We start from the raw sequence: 24,314 nt of genomic DNA on the forward strand, positions 1-24,314 counted from the left end.
TTTATACAAAACGTCCGACAAAATTGTTTCCGTTTAGAATGTAAACAAACGGACTGGTGAAAAAAAAAAAAAAAAAAACAGTAGCAAGTTGTGAAAAATGCAAAAATAATAATTCTGGAAAAAAAAATAGATACGTTCTTACCATCAAATATTTTTATTCCATATTTTGTTGCTTTTTTGGGGGGTTTGTTTTCGAAGAATTTCGTCCTTGGTTGGTTCAGCGACACGCGCCGCCATTTTGTTTTCCTTTATTCACGGTATATGAGCTGATAGCCTAGTAGCAGAGTAGCCAATCAGAGCACACGATTGTTCATATCCAGTGAATCTTGATAGAATAATAGTGAATGTCCTGGACTCAATACATCACAGCTGAAGGTAATACAAGTGGGAAAGAACAAGTTCACTCAGCTGAGTTACACATACATGTTATCGAATATCAATCGCAAATCACTACTGTACCCAGTGATCAATTATTGAACACAACTGTTTGTCCCACACATGCACCGCTTTGTTTTTCGTTTTGTGTTCTCTTCATGGACACATTTACAATGATAAGTGAGTTATTCCATCTGTAACAGTTTCCTTTGTATCCAATTTCTGACGCACACTTCTGGGTCATTCCATGCCAAATAAACCAACAGCACTTGTCCTTTAACCTCAGATATTCTTCATTTTGCCACTAAATGTTCATTTAACCACCAAATCTGAAGTTTGAGCCATGTCTTTCAAATAGTTTCTGCGTCACAGCCATTTTTTCCCCCTCAGAGACGTGTAGAGGTCCCAAAATGGTGGCTGTGAAATTTGACAGTGTTCAGAGTTTAATATCGAATTAAATAATAAATCCAGAAACCTGAACTTTGCTATGCCTGTAGAATAACAATTAGAGATTGCCTTGTAATTTGAGAAAGGCTACAACATGGAGGGTTTTGCCAGGCAAACCGTTGGTCATAGAACAAGTTTTAACTGAAGCCATACCACACCCAGTGCAAAACCGCTCTGGAAGAGGCGGATTCTGAGGTACTGCCTGAAAGCTAACACACGATATATTTCTAAAATATTTTTTCTTTGAAGGAGTTTTAGACATATGATATTTAGATTTGTTCATTTGGTGGGTAAAGAAACATTTATTGGCAAAATGAACAAAATGTGAGACTAAGAACTCTGGAATTTGTTATGGAATGACTGTTTTCTTCTGCATTCTTGACAGAAATTGTGGTATTTTGTAAACAAGTGTTTACACGTTTGCCAATAAATGTTTCTTTACCCACCAAATGAACAAATCTAAATATCATATGTCTAAAACTCCTTCAAAGAAAAAATATTTTAGAACATTCTACCTGAACACTTGAGATATACTGATGTTACGCTAAAATGTTTTAAATCGTTGCTATTAAGCTATTATAGAAATGCACTGTTACAGTGCGATGATGCAGATGATCCTAGATCTTACAAATCCATCTGCATAAAATGCAATAAGCCTCGTCTCCCACTAGGAGAACTATCATGCTGCTTTTAAGTTAGTATATATTTATTGTCCATATTAAATATTCGAATAGTTTAGTTTTTAGTTACTTTATTTTCATGGTCGGGCTCTGACTATTGTGGCTATCATGCCTAATTGTTTAGAATATAGCTTAATTTTAAATTATGTTTGGTTTTGTATTCATATGAACTTGTTTTTGGCTAGTAAATTATTCTAATTTCAGTTTTTTATTTTCATAGTTGGGCCCACAGTAATTGGTCTAGGACTGTTGTGGTTATCCTGCCTCACTTTTTTGTAATAGTTTTCTACTTTAGTTTTTATACCTTAATTCACTTTTTGTTTGTATTATTATTTCTGAGGCGAAGCTAAATTTAAAAAAAAAAAAGTTTGTACTGTCACAACCAAAGATGTTTATCGATTTTGTTAAAGTTCTACTCTAGCCCATGTGTCTTCAGAAAATAAATAAATACATCCCACATGTTTTGATATTCAAAACAATCATGACAACTCAAAGAACATGCAAAATAACCCATGGCATCACCTGGTGACTTCTAAACTCTCTAGCACCTAATACTCAAAGGGTTTGGTGACAATTTCAGCAGTGCTCCAGCGATGATTTAAATCAACATGAGGTAGATATGAAATTGAAGAAAATCAGTCTGCAGGAATGAGACAGGAGTAATAGGGATCAGAGTTAAGATGGCAAATTGAGAATTTTTCTTCATACAAACTTTCTTATAGATTTCTATTTTATGACTTCTACATTATCGAGTCAGTACAAAAACATTTTAGGAGTGCCAAATGTTCATTTTTCAGCACACAAATATTGCAAGGGGAAAAAAAATGTTTTGTATCTGAGCAGCAAATTACATTATATTACACTTTTCAGATTAAAAAAGAAAACATAATGAAGGCTGCTGGGTTTTGGTGCAAAATTAAGAAGGGAGTGTGACAGTCAAAGTGTCCAGAAGAGCTGTGGCTGGTTCTGGAAGATGCTCAGTAAAACCTACAGCTCATTTCCTTATACAACTGCACTCATTATTGGAGCTGACGCTTTCCAAAAAATAATCCCACACAATGTCTGGGGTTCCAGAGACGCACTCGCTTCTTCAGCCAGACGTTGTCTACAGGGTGTTTGTATGGGAAACGTGCTGTTGCCTTTATTCACACTATATTTTAGCAGACAACTCAAAAAGCCCAACAATGGCTGACCTCACTGGAGCATTCAGTTAGGTTAGGTTTTATATTATAAATCATATATTATAGGTTTAAAGTTTTAAGGTGTTTGAGGCAGTTGTATTCAGAGACCTAGGGTGCAACATTTTCGGTTTGTTGCGCTTCAAGTTATTGACTGCAACTGCTTTTAAATACATACGTATTTACTTAAATACATATTTACTTAGGGCGGCACGGTGGTGTAGTGGTTAGCGCTGTCGCCTCACAGCAAGAAGGTCTGGGTTCGAGCCCCGTGGCCGGCGAGGGCCTTTCTGTGTGGAGTTTACATGTTCTCCCCGTGTCCGCGTGGGTTTCCTCCGAGTGCTCCGGTTTCCCCCACAGTCCAAAGACATGCAGGTTAGGTTAACTGGTGACTCTAAATTGAGCGTAGGTGTGAATGTGTGTGAATGGTTGTCTGTGTCTATGTGTCAGCCCTGTGATGACCTGGCGACTTGTCCAGGGTGTACCCCGCCTTTCGCCCGTAGTCAGCTGGGATAGGCTCCAGCTTGCCTGCGACCCTGTAGAACAGGATAAAGAAGCTAGTGAGAGGAGACATATTTACTTCTTTCATAATTTTTATTGGTATGGTAATGTTTTAATTTCCTTCCATTTTCTTTTTGTAAGAGCAGATACTTTATATGAAAGAAAGAAAGAAAGAAAGAAAGAAAGAAAGAAAGAAAGAAAGAAAAAAAAACTTTATTCATCACACACTTGTGAAATTTCCTCTCTGCATTTAACCCATCTGAAGCAGTGAACACACGCACACACTCAGAGCAGTGGGCAGCCATGCTACAGCACCCGGGGAGCAGTCAGGGGTTTGGTACCTTGCTCAAAGGCACCTCAGCCCAAGGCCGTCCCATATTAACCTAACCGCATGTCTTTGGATTGTGGGGGAAACTGGAGCACCCAGAGGAAACCCACGCAGACACAGGGACAACATGCAAACTCCACACAGAAAGGCCCTCACCGGCCACTGAGCTCAAACCCAGAACCTTCTTGCTGTGAGGCGACAGTGCTAACCACTACACCGCCATGCTATAATATGCTCCAAATACATATTATTAATATTATTCAGTACTGTGTGTGTATGGAGGAGTATTGGGCCCCCTATTTTTCTTTTAACGTACAAACTTTGTTATAGATTTCTATTTTATGACCTCTACATTTTTGAGTCAAAATATTACAAAAACAAGCTCCAAACGTTTGAAATATTTTTTTATATAAATTTTTTTTTCCTTCCCCAGCACAAAATTAAACATCATAGAAAAAAAAAGTTTTTATCTGAGCAGCATATTACATTATATAAGAGCACTTTTCAGATTAAAAAAAGAAAATATAAGGGTTGTTTTACAAATCAGGGTACAAAGTTTGTGTCACAGGGGTCCAAAATTCAAATTGATTCAAACTGGTTCTTGTACCGGTTTTTAAGTGAAGGACAAGTTAAAGAACAGATTTCAGGTAATTTTTTGACATGTGTGTATGGTAGTTTTGTGTAATCTGCTACAAGATAAAGAAGATTAAGTGTAGCTTTAAGCAGGGCTAGGAGAAACAAATGAAGTGATTCTCGGAGAGGACATTTTTTTTGACAATTCAGAATCCACTACTTCCATACTGCTTTTAAATATAAGGCTGTAAGCTTTGTGTTAGTTGTCTCTAATATTTATGTCCCAATATGAATATCTTGACCACATTTTAGGATGGCACAGTGGTGTAGTGGTTCGCGCTGTCGCCTCACAGCAAGAAGGTCCGTGTTCGAGCCCCGTGGCCGGCGAGGGCCTTTCTGTGAGGAGTTTGCATGTTCTCCCCGTGGGTTTCCTCCGGGTGCTCCGGTTTCCCCCACAGTCCAAAGACATGCAGGTTAGGTTAACTGGTGACTCTAAATTGACCGTAGGTGTGAATGTGAGTGTGAATGGTTGTCTGTGTCTATGTGTCAGCCCTGTGATGACCTGGCGACTTGCCCAGGGTGTACCCCGCCTTTCACCCGTAGTCAGCTGGGATAGGCTCCAGCTTGCCTGCGACCCTGTAGAACAGGATAAAGCGGCTAGAGATAATGAGATGAGACGAGACAATTACATACTAATTTGATCAAAAACTAACTGGCATTCAGCATTAAAACTTAACTATGTGTCCAATGATATGGAACCAAATATTTGTTTTATGGTATAAAGAATGATTTAAGTGCATTCCTTTTGGAGCTACCTGTGGTCAAAAAAAAAAAAAAAAAAAAAAAAAAAAAAAAAAGCACTTTTTCTAAATGATACAAGTAATTTTGCTAAATATATGACATATATTGCCATACATTCACCAAAAATAACGTTATCACCAAATTTTTGTTTGCATGGTAAATAGAGCTATCACAGGGCTACAATAAACAACCAAGTTTATTTAGTCAAGCCTTTTGATATTGAAGATAATAAGTGTTAAATGTGATTTTAGCTTGCGTACCCTGATTGTAAAACAACCCATAATGAAGGCTGCTGGGTTTTGGTGCAAAATGAAGAAGCGAGTGTGACAGTCAAAGTGTCCAGAAGAACTGGGGCTGGTTCTGGAAGATGCTCAGTAAAACCTACAGCTCACTGGACCTGAGACTACTATTTTTTCCCCCTTTCTTTTAAAGTAAAGGATCATCTCACACCAAATACTGACTTTGTTTCATTTATTATGGATGACTGCTTATGGTATTTTTTTTTTAAATGTTGAAACATTTCGTTTAATTGTTTTTCAAGCCATTTTTGGTATATATGACTAAGACTTTTGCACAGCTCTGTATATAAAAACATCCTAATGCATTACACAAAAACACATACAGAACATTTCCAACAACAAAAGCACAAGGGGCTGTTTCATAATTGACCTTACCTGCACGAGTTCTACATGACCGGGACTAAAACTAATCTTCAGCTCCTTTTCCCTGATGTTCATGTCACTATCAGTAACCTGAACAACGGCGTCTAATAAACAAAGAACCACCGCTTCAATTCAGCAAGTAACACCAGCCAGAACAGTAAACACACACAGCATGAGCTTGACAGAAGCACTGGCTTAACTTTAATAATAATCTTCTTCTTCTTCTTTTGAGTAATGGCAGATCACAATGTACTTGTATACCGCCACCTACTGCACAGGAGTGTGTGAAATGATCATGTCAAATCCATTTGGGCGAGGAAAAAAAAAAATCCTAAATTCTTTCTATGAGCTTTGTATCATTAAGGTATGACATAAGGGCTTTAATTCTTCCTACTTGTATACCTTCTTCCTTAAGAATGGTATTAATGTCTCCATCTTCACCCTCTGTTTCTCTCTGGACATTGTACTTCCTACAGCGGAAAAGAACATGCTCCACATCTTCCTTTACTTGGCACTCTACACAGAGCTCATCAGTTTTCCCTAATACATGTAATGTGGCATTGAGACCAGTGTGTCCCAACCTTAATCTTGTGTATGTCACTTCTTCTCTTCTGCCAAGTCCTATATGAGTGATTCCACGCTTATGGGTACTGAAATGGGGACATGAACTCATCTCATCTCATTATCTCTAGCCGCTTTATCCTTCTACAGGGTCGCAGGCGAGCTGGAGCCTATCCCAGCTGACTACGGGCGAAAGGCGGGGTACACCCTGGACAAGTCGCCAGGTCATCACAGGGCTGACACATAGACACAGACAACCATTCACACTCACATTCACACCTACGGTCAATTTAGAGTCACCAGTTAACCTAACCTGCATGTCTTTGGACTGTGGGGGAAACCGGAGCACCCGGAGGAAACCCACGCGGACACGGGGAGAACATGCAAACTCCGCCGCACAGAAAGGCCCTCGCCGGCCACGGGGCTCGAACCCGGACCTTCTTGCTGTGAGGCGACAGCGCTAACCACTACACCACCGTGCCGCCCGGGACATGAACTTATTTTTAAAAATTCACCTAAAACCATTTCTTTTTTTACCATCAGGTCACAAAACATGTAATCTTTAATGAATGATATGTTAAAAGATAACTTTTACTGAAATGGGGACATGAACTTATTTTTAAAAACTCACCTAAACCATTTCTTTTTTTACCATCAGGTCACAAAACATGTAATCTTTAATGAATGATATGTTAAAAGATAACTTTAATTTTCTGAGATGTAATAAAAGCATATTTATATGCCAAAGTCAGAACGTAACAGAAGTGTTGTGGACATATATATTCTCAATTTTAACAATGTAGAATTACTTTTTGAAACATAGGAAGGTGATGTTTTAGCAAATATAATTAATAAACATGTGTAGTAGAATAAACATACACATTCTTTCAATAAGATTAATATGGTATATAGCTAGATTGTAATTAATTTGTAACAGACGCAAGATGGACAATCGTAACAGAAGTAATGTAACAGACATCATTTTGGAACTCATAGGCTTGACTTTGGCATATAAATATGTTTTTATTACATCTCAGAAAATTAAAGTTATCTTTTAACATATCATTCATTAAAGATTACATGTTTTGTGACCTGATGGTAAAAAAAGAAATGGTTTTAGGTGAATTTTTAAAAATAAGTTCATGTCCCCATTTCAGTACCCATAAGCGTGGAATCACTCATATATGTAATTATTTTACCCCCAACCTGACGCTGTACATTGAAGTATTGTCTACCCTTTGTTCCTGTCTCCCATTCTTCTTGCCATCTCTTCATGATCTCTAAAGGTGAACCGACTAGTGGCCTAGTGGTTGTGTGTCCGCCTCTCGATCGGGAGATCGTGAGTTCTATTCACGGTCGGGTCATACCAAAGACCATCATAAAAACTACCATCTGGCAAGGCACGCTGCAATACAGATGTGCATGGGGAGTTGAACTCTCGCGGTTACCAGAGGACTAGCCCCCCACTGTAACCCTAGCTATGTAATAGGCGAGAGGCCGAGGGCTATGGAAACGGAGATCGGCGCCGCCCGATGCGCCACCATCAGAGTTGGGCCTGGTTAGTACTTGAGTGGGAGACTGCCTAGGAATACCAGGTACTGGGCATGGGAAGGCCTTCCTAAAGGAATATAAATATCAGTGCACACACGATCTAAAGGCCCGGTCACACAGCGCTTTACGGCTTTATCACGGCCAAAACCCGTCAAAAAGTGCTCTCCCGTGAAGCAGACGATGTTGTTCGTGTTGATGTCGAAGTTAAGACGTGTTACAGTCGATATACAGACGTGACAGGACGCAGGGGAAAATCGGAACGGCGTCGGACGCGGCAAAAAGTTTTGGACTGCTCAAAACTTTAGACCGCGGACAACCACGGCCGGCACACGTGGTAAAGACGTGCAACACACGTGAAAAACACGTGATAATCAGTGTCCCGGCCGTTATTAAAACTTGGGGAGACGTGGTAAGACGCGAAAGTTTGGCGGTCTATCACGGGCAGAGCACGGTCATCGGACGGGTGTTACGCATTGGTATCACGGGATATAGCGTGTGTTTAGCGGCTTATCACTGAGAAATGGATTTTTCCACGTACATAGCACTGTCTAAGCCCGTTAAACGACGTCTCAAACAAGTTCTAAATTCGATTGATCACTGTCTAATCACTTCTGCATCACTTCTGATTTGCGGCATGTATAAATACCGTAATTTTCTGAGACCTCGGCACTTGCAGTCTAGATGTCAAGGGGTGAACATGAACCCTCAACGTTGTGATGTCCTCATCTTAATGCTCCAGCACCAACAGAACCAACTGATACAGGCTCAACATATCCTTGCTGAGAGAAGAAGAAGAAGGAGGAGGAGGAGGAGGAGGAGGAGGGTGGTACGGAACATCTGGGTGCGTGGCTGGACTTGGTTAGCTGTGCTTAGGCAGTGCTGCAGCAGTGAAACAGCCGCCGACGGCCATACCCCGTACAAAGCACGGCAAAGCCAAAATTGACCAAAAATTAGCACTTACGACCACGTCCACCAGATTTTTGTATCTTTTTGTACGTGATATAGACGCGGAGTGCTGTGTGACCGCCCCTTAAAGCTTTCTTAGCAGTTTTATCTGCTATCTCATTGCCCTTAAGGCCAATGTGAGCTGGGACCCAGCAGAAGCTGACAGCAAGTCCAAGGTTTCTCAAATGAGCTAGAAGGTGTTTCATCTCAATGATTAAATCATCTCTAGCTGAGTTACCTGAGGAAAAGCTTTGTAATACAGATAATGAGTCGGTACATATGACTGATTTGAGGGGTTTGACTTCCTCGATCCATCTTAAGGCAGTAATTATTCCAGTTAGTTCAATAGTGTAGATTGATAAAAAGTTACTCAATTTATATCCATAAGTCTTATTCAGTTCTGGTATGTAAAGTCCTATACTACATTGGCCATCCTGAATGTTTTTAGAGCCATCAGTAAATATTTGCAGATGTTCCTGGAAGGAAGAAGACAGATAGTTTTTGCAATATATTGCAAAAGTGTGATCATTTGGGTGTTCTTTCTTTTCTGTAAGAAGTGCAATACTGACATCAGGTGTAGGGAGGATCCATGGAGGGACACTACTAATAGCCATTGCAGCACTAAACCCCAAGCTGTTTAGCCCACATAGTCTTACAGCCTGTTTAATATTCCATCCAAACCCCTTATATTCTTTACAATACTCCCAACAATCATTGAGCACTGTCACAGCTGGATTGTCATTAATAATAATCTTCTTCTTCTTTATTGTTTTATGGCAGATTTTAGGTGCATTACCGCCACCTTCTGGACTGGAGTGTAAACCAGACTCTCACTATTCCGCTAAATTCTCCTAAAAATTCCTGTATCATTTAGAAACCTAAAAATAGCCCTATATCACACATTATGGGTGGCACGGTGGTGTAGTGGTTAGCGCTGTTGCCTCACAGCAAGAAGGTCCGGGTTCGAGCCCCGTGGCCGATGAGGGCCTTTCTGTGTGGAGTTTGCATGTTCTCCCCGTGTCCATGTGGGTTTCCTCCGGGTGCTCCGGTTTCCCCCACAGTCCAAAGACATGCAGGTTAGGTTAACTGGTGACTCTAAATTGACCGTGAGTGTGAATGGTTGTCTGTGTCTATGTGTCAGCCCTGTGATGACCTGGCGACTTGTCCAGGGTGTACCCCGCCTTTCGTACACATTATCAGACCTCAACTGCAACATCTTTCTGATACCTAGTGTCATAAGAAAGAAGGAAAAAAAGAAAGAAAGCACAACTTTATTCATCACACACTTGTGAAATTTCCTCTCTGCATTTAACCCATCTGAAGCAGTGAACACACACAGCCATGCTAACAGCACCCGGGGAGCAGTTGGGAGTTAGGTGCCTCGCTCAAGGGCACCTCAGCCCAAGGCCGTCCCATATTAACCTAACCTATGTCTTTGGATTGTGAGGGAAACCGGAGCACCCGGAGGAAACCCACACAGACACGGGGAGAACATGCAAACTCCACACAGAAAGGCCCTCGCCGGCTGCTGGGTTCGAAACCAGAGAGAACCTTCTTGCTGTGAGGCGACCGTGCTAACCACTACACCACCGTGCCACCCACAAATGATTCCTTTGAAGCGTCCGTCTCTCTTGTTGATATCCAGGACAATCCAACATCACATGCTCCACCGTGTCCTGTAGCCCATAATGTTCACATTGATCATTAACGTGCTTAGAAATATTCAGATTTTCTTCCCCCCCCCAAAAAAAAACCTGTCCCTCTGAGTTAAGCCAGTATCTCACTGGGCTGCGACAGCTTGTGAACATCATTTGCGAGAGAGTTTCAAAAGTGTCTTGAAACATTCGCGGGGCTTCTCAATTTCCTCGCATGAGTCGCAAAGTGTCGCTCCTTCGTCGCTGAAATTTTGAACATGTTCAAAAAATTCGTGCGACAAAATTTCTCTCAAAATAGCCGCAAATGCGTTGCAAAGCCGTCATGAACCCTTCTCAAGTCAGTTTCCGTGAGACAGGAAGTGCGAGTGTATCTCATTGGGCTGCGACAGCCTGCAACTAGTTGGAGACACAACAATTGCGATAAAATATGCGAATATAAATTCAGTGTGAGGGCGGCACGGTGGTGTAGTGGTTAGCGCTGTCGCCTCACAGCAAGAAGGTCCTGGGTTCGAACCCCGGGTCCGGCGAGGGCCTTTCTGTGTGGAGTTTGCATGTTCTCCCCGTGTCCGCGTGGGTTTCCTCCGGGTGCTCCGGTTTCCCCCACAGTCCAAAGACATGCAGGTTAGGTTAACTGGTGACTCTAAATTGACCGTAGGTGTGAATGTGAGTGTGAATGGTGGTCTATGTGTCAGCCCTGTGATGACCTGGCGACTTGTCCAGGGTGTACCCCGCCTTTCGCCCGTAGTCAGCTGGGATAGGCTCCAGCTTGCCTGCGACCCTGTAGAAGGATAAAGCGGCTAGAGATAATGAGATGAGATGAGAAATTCAGTGTGATTCCAGGTGAAAATTCGCATATGTGACCCCTCACCGAATCCAGGGACACATGTCGGCCGAAACGAATCCGAGATAATCGCAAAAGAAGCATTTTTTTCGAAATTTGTGATTTTTGTTTTTTTCCATCATGTGCAAGTTGAGATCTTGAAGAATGCAATCAGTATTTCAGATAATAGATTGTTTTGTTGGAAAAGCATACATTTTTTGTTGCAAATTGTCTCGTTTTTGTCAGGACTGTAGCCTGCTGGGGGGTGTGGGTAAATTACCATATGGGCCATTCACATGATGATTTAAGTCATTTGTTTTTTTTTCTGCGAATCAGCTGTATGATCCGAGTTGAGCGCATGGCTACTTAACCTGCATACAGGCGTGTGATTTCACTATGGAATGAGTTACTAAACAGAGCGCAGAGGAGCTGACACACCGCGAAGCAAACAGACACTCGGTATTTACATCGGAGATCACCATTTCTAGCAAAAAAAAACGCAACCTCGTTTTCCAGATTGAATGGAATACTTGAATGATCGGATGATACGCGGACCGTTCTAGGATTACATTCCATCGGAGGCATTGGTGTGTGCAAGGCGCCGTTTCTCTTTCTGATGGGGTGAGTTTATTAATCTAAGGCTGTGCGGTTATTTTTGCATGTAACGGAGAGTGTTGTGGTTTGGTTAAGCCTAGGTCACAACCGGACGTACGATTTTTTGGCTGTGTGATTTTTGGCGTTTCCCAAATCGCTGCGTTTTTTTTTTTGTTCACGGAGAAAGACGCGCGTTGGCCATAAGTTTGTCTTGCAACCTGAAAAAACCGTAAGCGCCCGTAGAGTTTGTTTGACATGACAAAGAACCTCTGCGGCCGGTCTGCGGCTCGAAAATCAGCACATCACATGCGCGTTCTCGTGCGTTTCTTGCGTTTTTTGCATGTAGACCGGCCGTAGGAGCACATACGGCCGGTTGTGACCGAGGCTTTACATGAAACTAGTGTTGTGTTAGTTGTGTCATCATCGTGCTATCTTTCTTTCTTACGGTGTGAGTAATTTTTCAACCACAAAACGTTAAAGTATACTTTAGGACTTATTTTTGTACTTCATAATTGTTTTGGGCATACTTTGCATGGAAGGAAAATTGACGTGATCTTTGTTTACATGAAAGTAGTATTGTGCTAGCTCGTAGGGGGTAGGGCTTTCCTTAATGTCATGCAAATGAGCAGCATTATGTGCCCGCCCTACACCCAGAGTAGCTGAGATGGAAAACTTTGAGGGCGATTTTCTCCCTTTCCTGTTTTAAGAAGTATACACTTTCAAAAGGCCACACATTCTTCAAATATTGTCAGATCTCCACATGGAAGGCATCATTGGAAAGCTTAGAAACTGTACTTTCTGAATCTATCAATAACTCAAAATGCCCCCGGGCCGACATGTGTCCCTGGATTCTGTGATCTGCCACATATTTTATCACAATTGTTGTCTCTCCAACTAGTTGCAGGCTGTCGCAGCCCAGTGAGATACTACCCTTACATGTCAATCCTGAGATCGAGATGCTGACCTCTTCTGCTCCTCGGACCTGCCTGATCCATCCTGGTGCCCTATGTCTGGTTGGAGTCTCATCGCATTGCTCCTGTGGAGGACGGCCCCATGTGGACAGTTGAAAGTCACACCTGGAGGACGCTCTGAACACTTACAGTAATGCTTTTATGGCTGAGGACTACAGTTGACTTGCTAACTTTAGGACTGCAGTTGTCATGAACAGTTTTGCACTCAAGTTTCCATCAATGAAGAGTTTATAACGTCAACAAAACTGACTTCATGTTAAAACTGTTAATGTTATAGTCATGTTGTCTGTTGCTGCCCAAATGAGGATGGGTTCCCTTTTGAGTCTGGTTCCTCTCGAGGTTTCTTCCTCATGTCGTCTGAGGGAGTTTTTCCTTGCCACCGTCGCCACAGGCTTGCTCATTGGGGATAGATTAGGGATAAAATTAGCTCATGTTTTAAGTCATTCAAATTCTGTAAAGTTGCTTTGCGACAATGTTTATTGTTAAAAGCGCTATACAAATAAACTTGACTTATCATTTTATGTTTAATGTCCTGTTCAGACCAGTGTGACCAAACCTCATCCTTGATATAATGTCTTCCTCCTTTCTACAGTGCTCAGAGTAAATGAGTACACCCCCTTTGAAAAGTAACACTTTAAACAATCTCAATGAACACAAACAATTTCCAAAATGTTGACAAGACAAAGTTTAATATAACATCTGTTTAACCTGTAAAGGTACATCCTGGACAAGTTACCAGGTCATCGCAGGGATAACACAGAGACACAGACATCCATTCACACTCACACCTACGGTCAATTTAAGGCCAATTTATGCTGACAACGAAGTCCTCGCAGATGGCGTCGCAGATGGTGTCTGCGTAGCCCCCCCCTTCGCAGACGCTCTGCGCGCACCTCCCAAAAATTGTGACCACCGCAGAAGCCTCGCAGACAGCGTCGCAGACAAGAGGGCTCTGATTGATCCACTCTACATCCGCTGTACACGCACTTCCGCTTCCCTATTTTCCCGGTTTGGTTTGTTTTCACTACCGCCATTTTTAAAAACACGAGTGAAGATGGAGCAGCACGAAGAGCGGTTGATCGAGGAAGTGAGGAAGTATGTACATCTATACGACTCCAGTTCTAGTCATTATAAGTAACCGGAGGATAAACACTCCACTAACCACACCCACCAACTACTCCTAGCGATTTCGCGACTTCGCACCCCCTTGCGTTGTGGCGGTGAATAACATCGCGCACGCCTATTACTCCCCGCTCAACGATAAATTACAACTGTCTGTGAAAAGCTGTCTGCGAAAGCCTTGTCGCAAGAGCATGCAGAGGCCCTTAGAGCCACCAATTAGCCTAACCTGCCTGCCTTTGGGGGAAACCCACACAGACACGGGGAGAACATGCAAACTTCACACAGAAAGGCCCTCGCTAGCCGCTGGGCTCGAACCCAGGACTTTCTTGTTGTGAGGCGACAGTGCTAACCACTACACCACCATGCCGCCCCTGTATGCATATAACATCTAGCATTGTTTAATTTTAATGAATTGATGTAGCCTTTACACTCTTGCCCATTTGCTATCAGACTTCTAGCATTCCATTGAAGAATAAGCGCTATGGTATGATTTGATGACTTCCCTCTGCTGTCCCTTCACCTTGACTAAGATCTGCACATATTTTCCCCCCCAAGATAGTAAGTCTTTTGTGTTCAGGAACTTTGCTGCTGCCTTCACTATAATTTTGATTTTTTCAGTTTTAGGCCCTGTCCACACGGCAACGGATTCAGGTGACTCCGATACAATTGCTTATCGTTTAGGCCTGGCGTCCACACGGCACCGGCGTTTTGGGTGCCCAAAATGCAATCTTTTTGAGAACGGGTTCCAGAGTGGAAAGATCCGGCAACGTTGCCGTTGTGAAGTCGTCTGGATGAGTAGAACGGATTTGTTTACGATGACGTCACAACCACATGACTGTGAGTGCTTCATGCCGGGTAGAAGTGTAACGAACTCGATGCGAGTTGTCAACAAATCCTATAACTTGGTTCATGAAACGTGCTTACAAAATATTTTCACTGTGAATATTTATTGTGTAATGGTGCAAAGTGAGAGAGAGAGAGAGAGACTCTGCCCTTAGGGCAGAGTCAATCCCGCCAGCAAAAATAGGGAAAAAAAGGAGCGATCTCACCTCTTCAGATGTTGGTTTAAGTCCGACAATACATTCCTCAAAAAGGGCGTAGAAGAGCAAATTAATCCATCAACGTGTAGCATTCAATTTATTCCGGACCATTAAAGACGCCGCCTTCCGCGTAGAATCATACGTCATCCTCGCCGCCATATTGGATAGGTCAAAGCGGAGAATAAAGATTAGCTGCGTTTAACTGTACCAACAGGTTTGCTGTCCAAACGAGATCACATGGGATTACCTTTCACAGGTGAGACTGGAAAAATACTTTTCATTGTATTTGGTCATTATAATGTAATTTTACAAACAGATTTTTCTGACTTTGTGGCTAATATGAAGTCTCGCGCATAATAGTTTATGCGCATGCGTCCTTACTTCTTCTATTGTTCTGGTGTCTCCGAAGGGACCGTCTTACAGCGCCCCTAGAGGTGTGGCATGTGTATTGCATCGTTTTCAGCAAGCGTTGCGTTGCCATATGGACCTGATATTTTACTGATCGTTGCCCATTTGGACGCGATATATTTTTAAATAACATCTTGTTGCCGTTGTTGTGTGGATGTAGCCTTAGTCTTTGCTTGTTCTGAGCAATTGATAACAGGCTAGAAACAGAACCAAATCTGTCCGTTGTGATTCCTGTTTGGTAGTTATCTGACAACCCTCTGTCTTTGCTTGCCTGTTTATTTTGGATTATACTTTCATTTTTCCCCCTGCATAAGTTACTCTCCGTTCTGTTCTTACTTGTTGAACCTCAACTGCCCGTTTCCTCACTATACATCCTCCATATACTGCTGTGTGATTTCCTCCGCAGTTACAACATTTTACTTCATTATTTATGCATGCTCCCCTCCACATCTCTGCTTTCCCTTGCACACACTAGCAATATGGCCATACCTCTGACACTTATAGCATCTAAGGAGAGGAGGAACATATGCTCTTACACTGAAGCTCATATATCCAACCATGACCTTTCCTAGCAGAACTTCATCTTTGAACTCCAGTAACACAGATGGACTATCTACACTTTCCCCATTCTTAACTGCTTATAGCCGTCTAATTCCGGTTATTGTTCCTCCTTTAAGCGTTTCCTCCAGATTTTCTCCTAGGGGGATTCCTGATATCACTCCCCTAACTCTGTTTTTTTTTCACCAATCACTCTTCTTTCTTACATACTGTTTGTAGTTTTATTTCTCTGTTCAGCATTTTCGCACTTCACCAGCAAACTGCCATCTCTTAACACCTTAGCCATCTTTAGAGCCCCAATGGTTTTTCTCAGTCCATATGTCAAGGCAATCATTCTGTTCTTACTTGTTGGACCTCAACTGCCTGTTTCCTCACTATACATCCTCCGTATGCTGCTGTGTGATTTCCTCTGCAGTTACATTTTACTTCACTACTCCTCCAACATTCTCCCTCCACATCTTCCACATACTAGCAATATGGCCAAACCTCTGACACTTATAGCATCTAAGGGACGGAGGAACATACAGTATGCTCTTACACTGAAGCTCATATATCCAACCAGGACCTTTCCTAGCAGAACTTCATCTTTGAACTTCAATAACACAGATGGACTATCTATCCATCCATTATCTGTAGCCGCTTGTCCTGTTCTACAGGGTCGCAGGCAAGCTAGAGCCTATCCCAGCTGACTATGGGCGAGAGGCAGGGTACAGTGCTCAGCGTAAATGAGTACACCCCCTTTGAAAAGTAATATTTTAAACAATATCTCAATGAACACAAACAATTTTCAAAATGTTGACAAGACAAAGTTTAATATAGCACCTGTTTAACTTATAACATGAAAGTAAGGTTAATAATATAACTTAAATTACACATTTTTCAGTTTTACTCAAATTAGGGTGGTGCAAAAATGAGTACACCCCACTGAAAGTCTCTGGAGCAAAGCTAAATTGTTGACTACAAATGTCTAATTTAACAAGAACACAATCACAGGTGAGTCTAATTAGTCATGACACAGGTGTCCAACAGACAGTTGACTATAAAAGGGTGTTACTTAAAGAAAACCCCTTCCCATTTCATGCTGTCAGAAATAGCACCACATGGAAGAGAAATGACACAAGACCTCTCATCTCATCTCATTATCTCTAGCCGCTTTATCCTTCTACAGGGTCGCAGGCAAGCTGGATCCTATCCCAGCTGACTATGGGCGAAAGGCGGGGTACACCCTGGACAAGTCGCCAGGTCATCACAGGGCTGACACATAGACACAGACAACCATTCACACTCACATTCACACCTACGGTCAATTTAGAGTCACCAGTTAACCTAACCTGCATGTCTTTGGACTGTGGGGGAAACCGGAGCACCCGGAGGAAACCCACGCGGACACGGGGAGAACATGCAAACTCCACACAGAAAGACCCTCGCCGGCCCCGGGGCTCGAACCCAGGACCTTCTTGCTGTGAGGCGACAGCGCTAACCACTACACCACCGTGCCGCCCTGACACAAGACCTGAGAAAGAAAATTATTTCTTTACACCACAAAGGTGAAGGGTACAAGATGATCAGCAAAGCTTTGCTTATCAGTCAGAATACTGTAGCAAAAGTGGTACAAAAATTTAAGAAAGATGGAACTGCAACCATCTCACAGAGACGTCCAGGTCGTCCACGGAAGTTAACACCTCGACAGGAGCGTCTTCTGATGAGAAGGGTTGAAGAAAATTGGCGTGCAAGTTCACTGCAGTTATCTAAAGAAGTAGAAAGCCAAACTGGGGTGACTATTTCCCGTGACACAATACGGCGTACACTGCAGAGGAATGGCATGCATGGATGCCGTCCACGAAAGAAGCCTCTCCTAAAGCCCAGGCACAAAAAAGCCCACCTAGAGTTTGCCAGGGCCCATGCTGACAAAGATGAAGACTACTGGGACTCTATACTGTGGAGTGATGAGACCAAGATAAATGTTTTTGGAACTGATGGCTTCAAAACTGTATGGCGTCGCAAAGGTGAGGAATACAAAGAAAACTGCATGGTGCCTACAGTGAAACATGGTGGTGGCAGTGTCCTTATATGGGGCTGCATGAGTGCTGCTGGTGTCGGGGAGCTGCATTTCATTGATGGCATCATGAATTCACAGATGTATTGCTCTATACTGAAAGAGAAGATGCTACCATCACTCCGTGCCCTTGGTCGTCGTGCACTTTTCCAACATGACAATGATCCTAAACACACATCGAAGGCCAATGTTAGGTTTCTGAAGAAGAACAGGGTGAAAGTGATTCAGTGGCCAAGTATGTCTCCTGATCTGAACCCAATCGAACACCTATGGGGAATTCTGAAGAGACAAGTTGAGCATCACTCTCCATCCAGCATCCAGTCACTAAAAGAGGTCATTGATGAAGAATGGAAAAAGATTGATGTTGCAAAATGTCGCCAACTTGTTCATTCCATGCCTAGAAGACTTGATGCTGTCATTAAAAATCATGGAGGCCATATGAAGTACTAGATGTAGTAGTTTTTGTTGTGGGGTGTACTCATTTTTGCACCACCCTAATTTGAGTAAAACTGAAAAATGTGTAATCTAAGTTTATATTATTAACCTTACTTTCACACTATAAGTTAAACAGATGTTATATTAAACTTTGTCTTGTCAACATTTTGGAAATTGTTTGTGTTCATTGAGATATTGTTTAAAATGTTACTTTTCAAAGGTGGTGTACTCATTTACACTGAGCACTGTACAACAAGATTAAGGCTAAGATTCACCCGGACAACACATACTCACTGGTAACATATTGGCCTGCTTGAATTCCTCAGCACCAATATGACTTCTGGCTGATGCATTCAAAATATACCCAATTAATTTATTCGGGGATACCTGTAGTCTATTTTGGAACTTTTCGATAACCCAGACTACCATGACTGGTGTAGTCATAGTGACTTTGAATAAGGGCCAATACGAGCAATTTCTTTGTTTCTCGGGTCACGTGATTTACTTGCCGATATAGAAACTTTAGTTTAGCATTGGATTTTTTAAATATATTAGCCACAATGCTTTCTCCATTCAGAGATTGGTCTAAATTGTAGTCACTGAGCTCATCTCATCTCATTATCTCTAGCCGCTTTATCCTTCTACAGGGTCGCAGGCAAGCTGGAGCCTATCCCAGCTGACTACGGGCGAAAGGCGGGGTACACCCTGGACAAGTCCCCAGGTCATCATAGGGCTGACACATAGACACAGACAACCATTCACACTCACATTCACACCTACGGTCAATTTAGAGTCACCAGTTAACCTAACCTGCATGTCTTTGGACTGTGGGAGGAAACCCATGCAGACACGGAGAGAACATGCAAACTCCACACAGAAAGGCCCTTGCCAGCCACTAGGCTCGAACCCAGGACCTTCTTGCTGTGAGGCGGCGATAGTGCTAACCACTACACCACCGTACCACCATGGACGGTCTACTCTTTCCCCATTCCTAATTGCATATAGCCGTCTATTTCCTGTTATTGTTCCTCCTTTAAGCATTTCCTCCGAGGGGGATTCCTGATATCGGGACTCCCTAAAGTGAATGACGCAAGGACTCCCTAAAGTGAATGACGCATGAAATGGAATGACGAATGACAGGTAGTAAATTTGAACAATAAATGGTCCCTTGTCATTCAGATTCTTACAAATGGAATAACGATTGAAATCTTTAGTTTTAGACCTCCCTAGGATAAGATAAGTGGGTGCTTGGTGGGATATCAGCTTTTACAAATGGAATGACAGGGTTTCTATATGTATTGACTTACTTTGAGCTAATGTTGTCAGTGATATCACCTTTTACAAATGGAATGATAAGGTTTCTAGGTGGAATGACACTTTGAGGCAATGTTGTCAGTGATATCAAATTAACAAATGGAATGACATTGTTTCTAGGGTTAGGGTTAGGTTATAGGTGATATCACTGATAACATTGCCTCAAAGTATGTCATTCCACCTAAAAACACTGTCATTCCATTTGTAAAAGGTGATATCACTGATAACATAACCTAAAAGTATGTCATTCCACTTAGAAACAATGTCATTCCATTTCATGAGCTGTCATTCCACCTACATTTCAATCGTTATTCCATTTATAAGAATCTTAATGACAAGGGACCATTTATTTACCTAACCCTAGAAACAATGTCATTCCATTTGTTAATTTGATATCACTGATAACATTGCCTCAAAGTATGTCATTCCACCTAGAAACCTTATCATCAGGGACGTCACTAGGTTTGAGAGACAGGGGTAGCTTAGCACCCAGAGGAGAAAAGGTATTGTGCACGCGCAGCACGCGCCGAACATTTTTCAGAGCACCTACTAAGGCTGTCAATCAATTCATTATTTCAAGAGCATCACACCTTGGGGACACACTTCCCACCATTTCTATTCTATTTTAAAATTGCTTTCATCATTTAATTGCTTGCTGAAGCAACTTCACCAGACTCCCTTTCTTAAAAAATCTTCGTATATCCATCTAGCCAAAGGATAGACAGACAGATAATCTTTTCCCATGCCAAAACTAATGCTAGTAGGCTACAACCCACACAGCTTAGTAAGTTTGTTCACCATGCTAACGTGCCAGATTTACAGTTGAAATAGAAAAGCTACAATATCGTCTTTCCTCACTACCCATTGCTCAATATAGCCTAGGTAAAGTTAAGCAAATGCGAACCACTGACATCAAATTACAATCTCACCGTGTGTGTCTGCAAATGAAAGCATAGAATTCTGACTCTCTGCAAACCCAACTCAATGGAAGCCCGCACCGCGCCTGCTGCAGAATGCCCGCGTAGTTTAAGTCCTACTAGCCTACCACTCGATGTGACGCTTGACACAGAGCCAATGAGGAGGAATCATAACGATATTAATAATATTGCATTAAACAATAAATAAGCAAGCAGAAACTGTTGTTCGGATTAACTTGCGTTCTTGATGGCTCATGTTCAGTGCTTTACTGCCTTTGTTTTTTTGGGGGAAAAAAAATAAAAATATAAATAATTTTAAAAAGGGCAAAAAATATAGGGTGGCTTTGCCATAAGATAGGGTGGCTGGAGCTACCCTAAAATGGGTCTGGCGACGTCTATGCTTATCATTCCATTTGTAAAAGGTGATATCACTGACAACATTAGCTCAAAGTAAGTCAATACATAGAGAAACCAGGGCTTTGAACCGGTTCAAGGAACGAAAACGAAAACCGGGAACTTTTTCTATTTCACATGGAACAGAAACGAAACCAGAAACTTTATTATTTTTTATGTTCCGGAACAGAAACGCTTATTGAAAATAATGGTAACCGGTTAATACCGGTTTTTATTTCGTTCCTCAAAGTTTCCGTAGCCTACAAATAAAAAAGCCATTCTTCTCCTGCGCAAGTTTCTATGACCCGCTGGGGTTCACTTCCTGTGTGACGTTCGCTGACTGAATGGAGAGAGCGGGAGGGTGGACTACTATCACGTCTCCATTACTGAGTGTCTGAGCAAAGAAGAGCCTGAACGTTGCAACCTCCCTATTGGCTGTTTATAAAAATGTATCAATTGTTGCCCTTCCCACGGGAATCATCGCGGACTCGAGAGACGAGACAGTTCATTGGTAGCAGAACAAAATGTCTGGACACAAATCGGGTTTTCAGAAAAGGAAAGAAAATAAACAAAGGGTCAAAAATACAAAAAAGGAGGCAGAAAATGCAAAACGAGTTTTAAGGTAGGACAAATGGTTACTTTTCTGAGGCAGCCCGCCGTGGCTGCAGGCTTTCAATTGTGTCATTGAATGGTTACTTTTCTGAGGCGGCCCGCCGTGGCTGCCTGCAGGCTTATTTATTATAGCCCATTTAGTTAAAATAGTTGATATAAAATGTTTAATTATAGTTATGTGATGGTTGTCCTGATTTAGACTGTTTTTTTTTTTTTTTTTTTTGGGGGGGTTGCGCGATGTTGCACCGGGGTCCAGATTAGGGCAGAACCGGCCCTGGCTACATTTCAGGTGTAGTGTGTTTTATGTATGTATGTACTTGCATAGATGTGTACTTGGTCTTCCAATATGGCGCCTAACAAAATCGTGCGGCGCGGTGACGTCATGCGGTAGCCCTCTATAGGGCCTGACTAGCCTTTGGTAACACACTAAACCAGGGGTGTCAAACCTGATCCATAAAGGGCCGTGTGGCTGCAGGTTTTCATTCCAGCCATGCAGCAGCACACCTGACTTGGCTCATTCAATCAACTGAACTGTCTTCACACAGTCAAATACTTGCAGCCACACCCACCCTTGATTAAAGGGTGGGTGTGTCAGTTGATTGAATGAGCCAAATCAGGGTGCTGCTGCATGGCTGGAATGAAAACCTGCAGCCACACGGCCCTTTATGGATCAGGTTTGACACCCCTGCACTAAACGAATTAGCTTTCATTTTTGGCACTTTTTCTGTTTGTGTAGATGGGAAGACATACTGAGAATCCAAATCGCCAACATTTGAAATAATAATAATTGTTTTGAATTATTTCTTGTCTTATTTAATGAAGGTTGTAATAGAATTAGCCTACATTTGGCTTAAGCTGGATGAGACAGAGACATAATTTTATAGCCATTTGTTAAACCGCTGACAGGGAACGTAATTAACCGTTCCGGGAACGAAATTTTTTTTGTTCTAACCGGTTTGGGAACTTCTATTCAATGGTGGAACCCAAAACCGGAAACGTTAAAATTCCGTTTCTATTCGGAACGAACCAATAGGAAAAAAATTCTGGTTCAAAGCCCTGATAGAAACCCTGTCATTCCATTTGTAAAAGCTGATATCCCACCAAGCACCCACTTATCTTATCCTAGGGAGGTCTAAAACTAAAGATTTCAATCGTTATTCCATTTGTAAGAATCTGAATGACAAGGGACCATTTATTGTTCAAATTTACTACCTGTCATTCGTCATTCCATTTCATGCGTCATTCACTTTAGGGAGTCCTCTGATATCACTCCCCTGGCTTTTCTCACCAGTCACTCTTCTTTCTTACATACTGTTTGTAGTTTAAACACTTTCTCTGTTCAGCATTTTTGCACTTCACAAGCAAACTGCCATCTCGAGATCCCCAATGGTTTTTCTCAGTCAAGGTAATCGGACTTACAGACAATACCTCATCTCCAGCTTTAAATTTAAGAGTCATCTTAAACTCTTCCTTCATTATTTTTTTCCGTGCTTCACTTCTTTCCTCATCCTCTTCAAGTGCTCGTTTGCCTGGTGTTGTCACTGTGTCATTTTTCCTTTCCTTCCTTCCTCCTCCTCCTTTCCGATTTTTGTCTACTCTTGTCCATTCAATGTCCATCTCTTCCTCCTCAGAAAGTCCTCCACTACTATTAGCCATTCAGTCACAGTCCAGATTATTCCACAACCACCTTTTCCACCGTCCAACAGTTGCATCAAAATTTCTTCTTTCTCTTCCCGGTTTCCTGTTCAAAACTGAATTTCACAATCCAGAACCGGCTCTCCGTTTCCGCGCCGACTCCCAACTTCAAAAATCAAATGCAACATGTTGTTACATGTAACCAGGAAGCCGACAGGGAATTTGCAAGAATTGCGCATGCGCACATTAGGGAACCTTCCAGCGCATCAATGATACACCGAATTACGCAGTTTTGCATTATTCCGGTATCTGTCTTTTTTTTTTTTATTAGGTTAAAATCCAGTGCATACAAAATACAGTATGAACATGGCATAAAAACCAGGATTACACAAAAAAGTGTGAACACTTTTTTCCACTGTGGTCCAAGAGACTTATCACAGACAGCCATGGTAGGGTTGCCAACTTTCTCATATCCAAATGAGGGACCCCCTTAAGGAAAATTCAGTTTTTCTCCAAGTTGAAATGAACCATGTGTTTAGTTTTAATCATAGTTTTTGACAACAGTGACATGAACAATAATGCCACCTAAAGTTTGCCTAAAGTTAATACTTAATTTTTTTTTTAAACAAAAACAAACATTGTGCCAAGGGGGCCTTTTACCCCCCCAGTGGGGTAAAAGGCCCCCTGAGGTGGGGCAATAGGCCCCCTCACTCAAAAAAAGCTGTTTGGATAGCAAAAGTGTTTACTTAAGCCTATAATGTGAAAGAAACAAGAAAATATCCCTGAATTAATGAATAGATGCATTATTTTATTATATTTCGCATTTTAATTTCAATTTTTTTTATTTCAATTATTTTTAATATTAAGTTCAAATTACTTGCTTTACTCAACCAGGTAAGCGAGATGTTATTAAAAACTATGTATCTGCTATTCAGAAATGTATGAAATACAGTAATTATGATAAAAGGAAACGATGCCCCCTGGGGGCCATTTACCCCGCCATTAAGGGGGCGTTTTACCCCACAGACTACACTTTTACAATAAAGGGTCTTACTTTCAAAATGTGATTCAACTTTTTATACCTAATGTATTTTTTTTAACGTACTGACTTGTCTACTCATACCACATACACAGCTGTAATATCTGATGAAATAGCAGCTATCTAAATACAGTTTTACTGAT

The 24,314-nt window shown here is 41.8% G+C and overlaps 1 protein-coding gene across 3 annotated transcripts in view; it reads right to left on the bottom strand.

Annotated features, from left to right (window-relative positions):
• Positions 1-23,309, bottom strand: part of mat2b (methionine adenosyltransferase 2 non-catalytic beta subunit methionine) — a 42,153-nt gene extending 18,844 nt beyond the window's left edge. Inside the window, exon 1 of one of the 3 annotated variants that reach the window (XM_060936363.1) lies at positions 22,926-23,309. In XM_060936363.1, coding sequence (XP_060792346.1) covers positions 22,926-23,153 — 228 coding nt within the window. In that variant the 5' untranslated portion in view covers positions 23,154-23,309. Of the gene's footprint in view, positions 1-5,557; positions 5,777-22,916 lie in introns of those variants that run through there. The other 2 variants (XM_060936362.1, XM_060936364.1) reach the window with 2 other exon arrangements.
• Between the last annotated feature and the right edge of the window lie 1,005 nt (positions 23,310-24,314).

Source organism: Neoarius graeffei, chromosome 12 (assembly GCF_027579695.1).
Source record: "Neoarius graeffei isolate fNeoGra1 chromosome 12, fNeoGra1.pri, whole genome shotgun sequence".
NCBI classification, from domain to species: domain Eukaryota; kingdom Metazoa; phylum Chordata; class Actinopteri; order Siluriformes; family Ariidae; genus Neoarius; species Neoarius graeffei.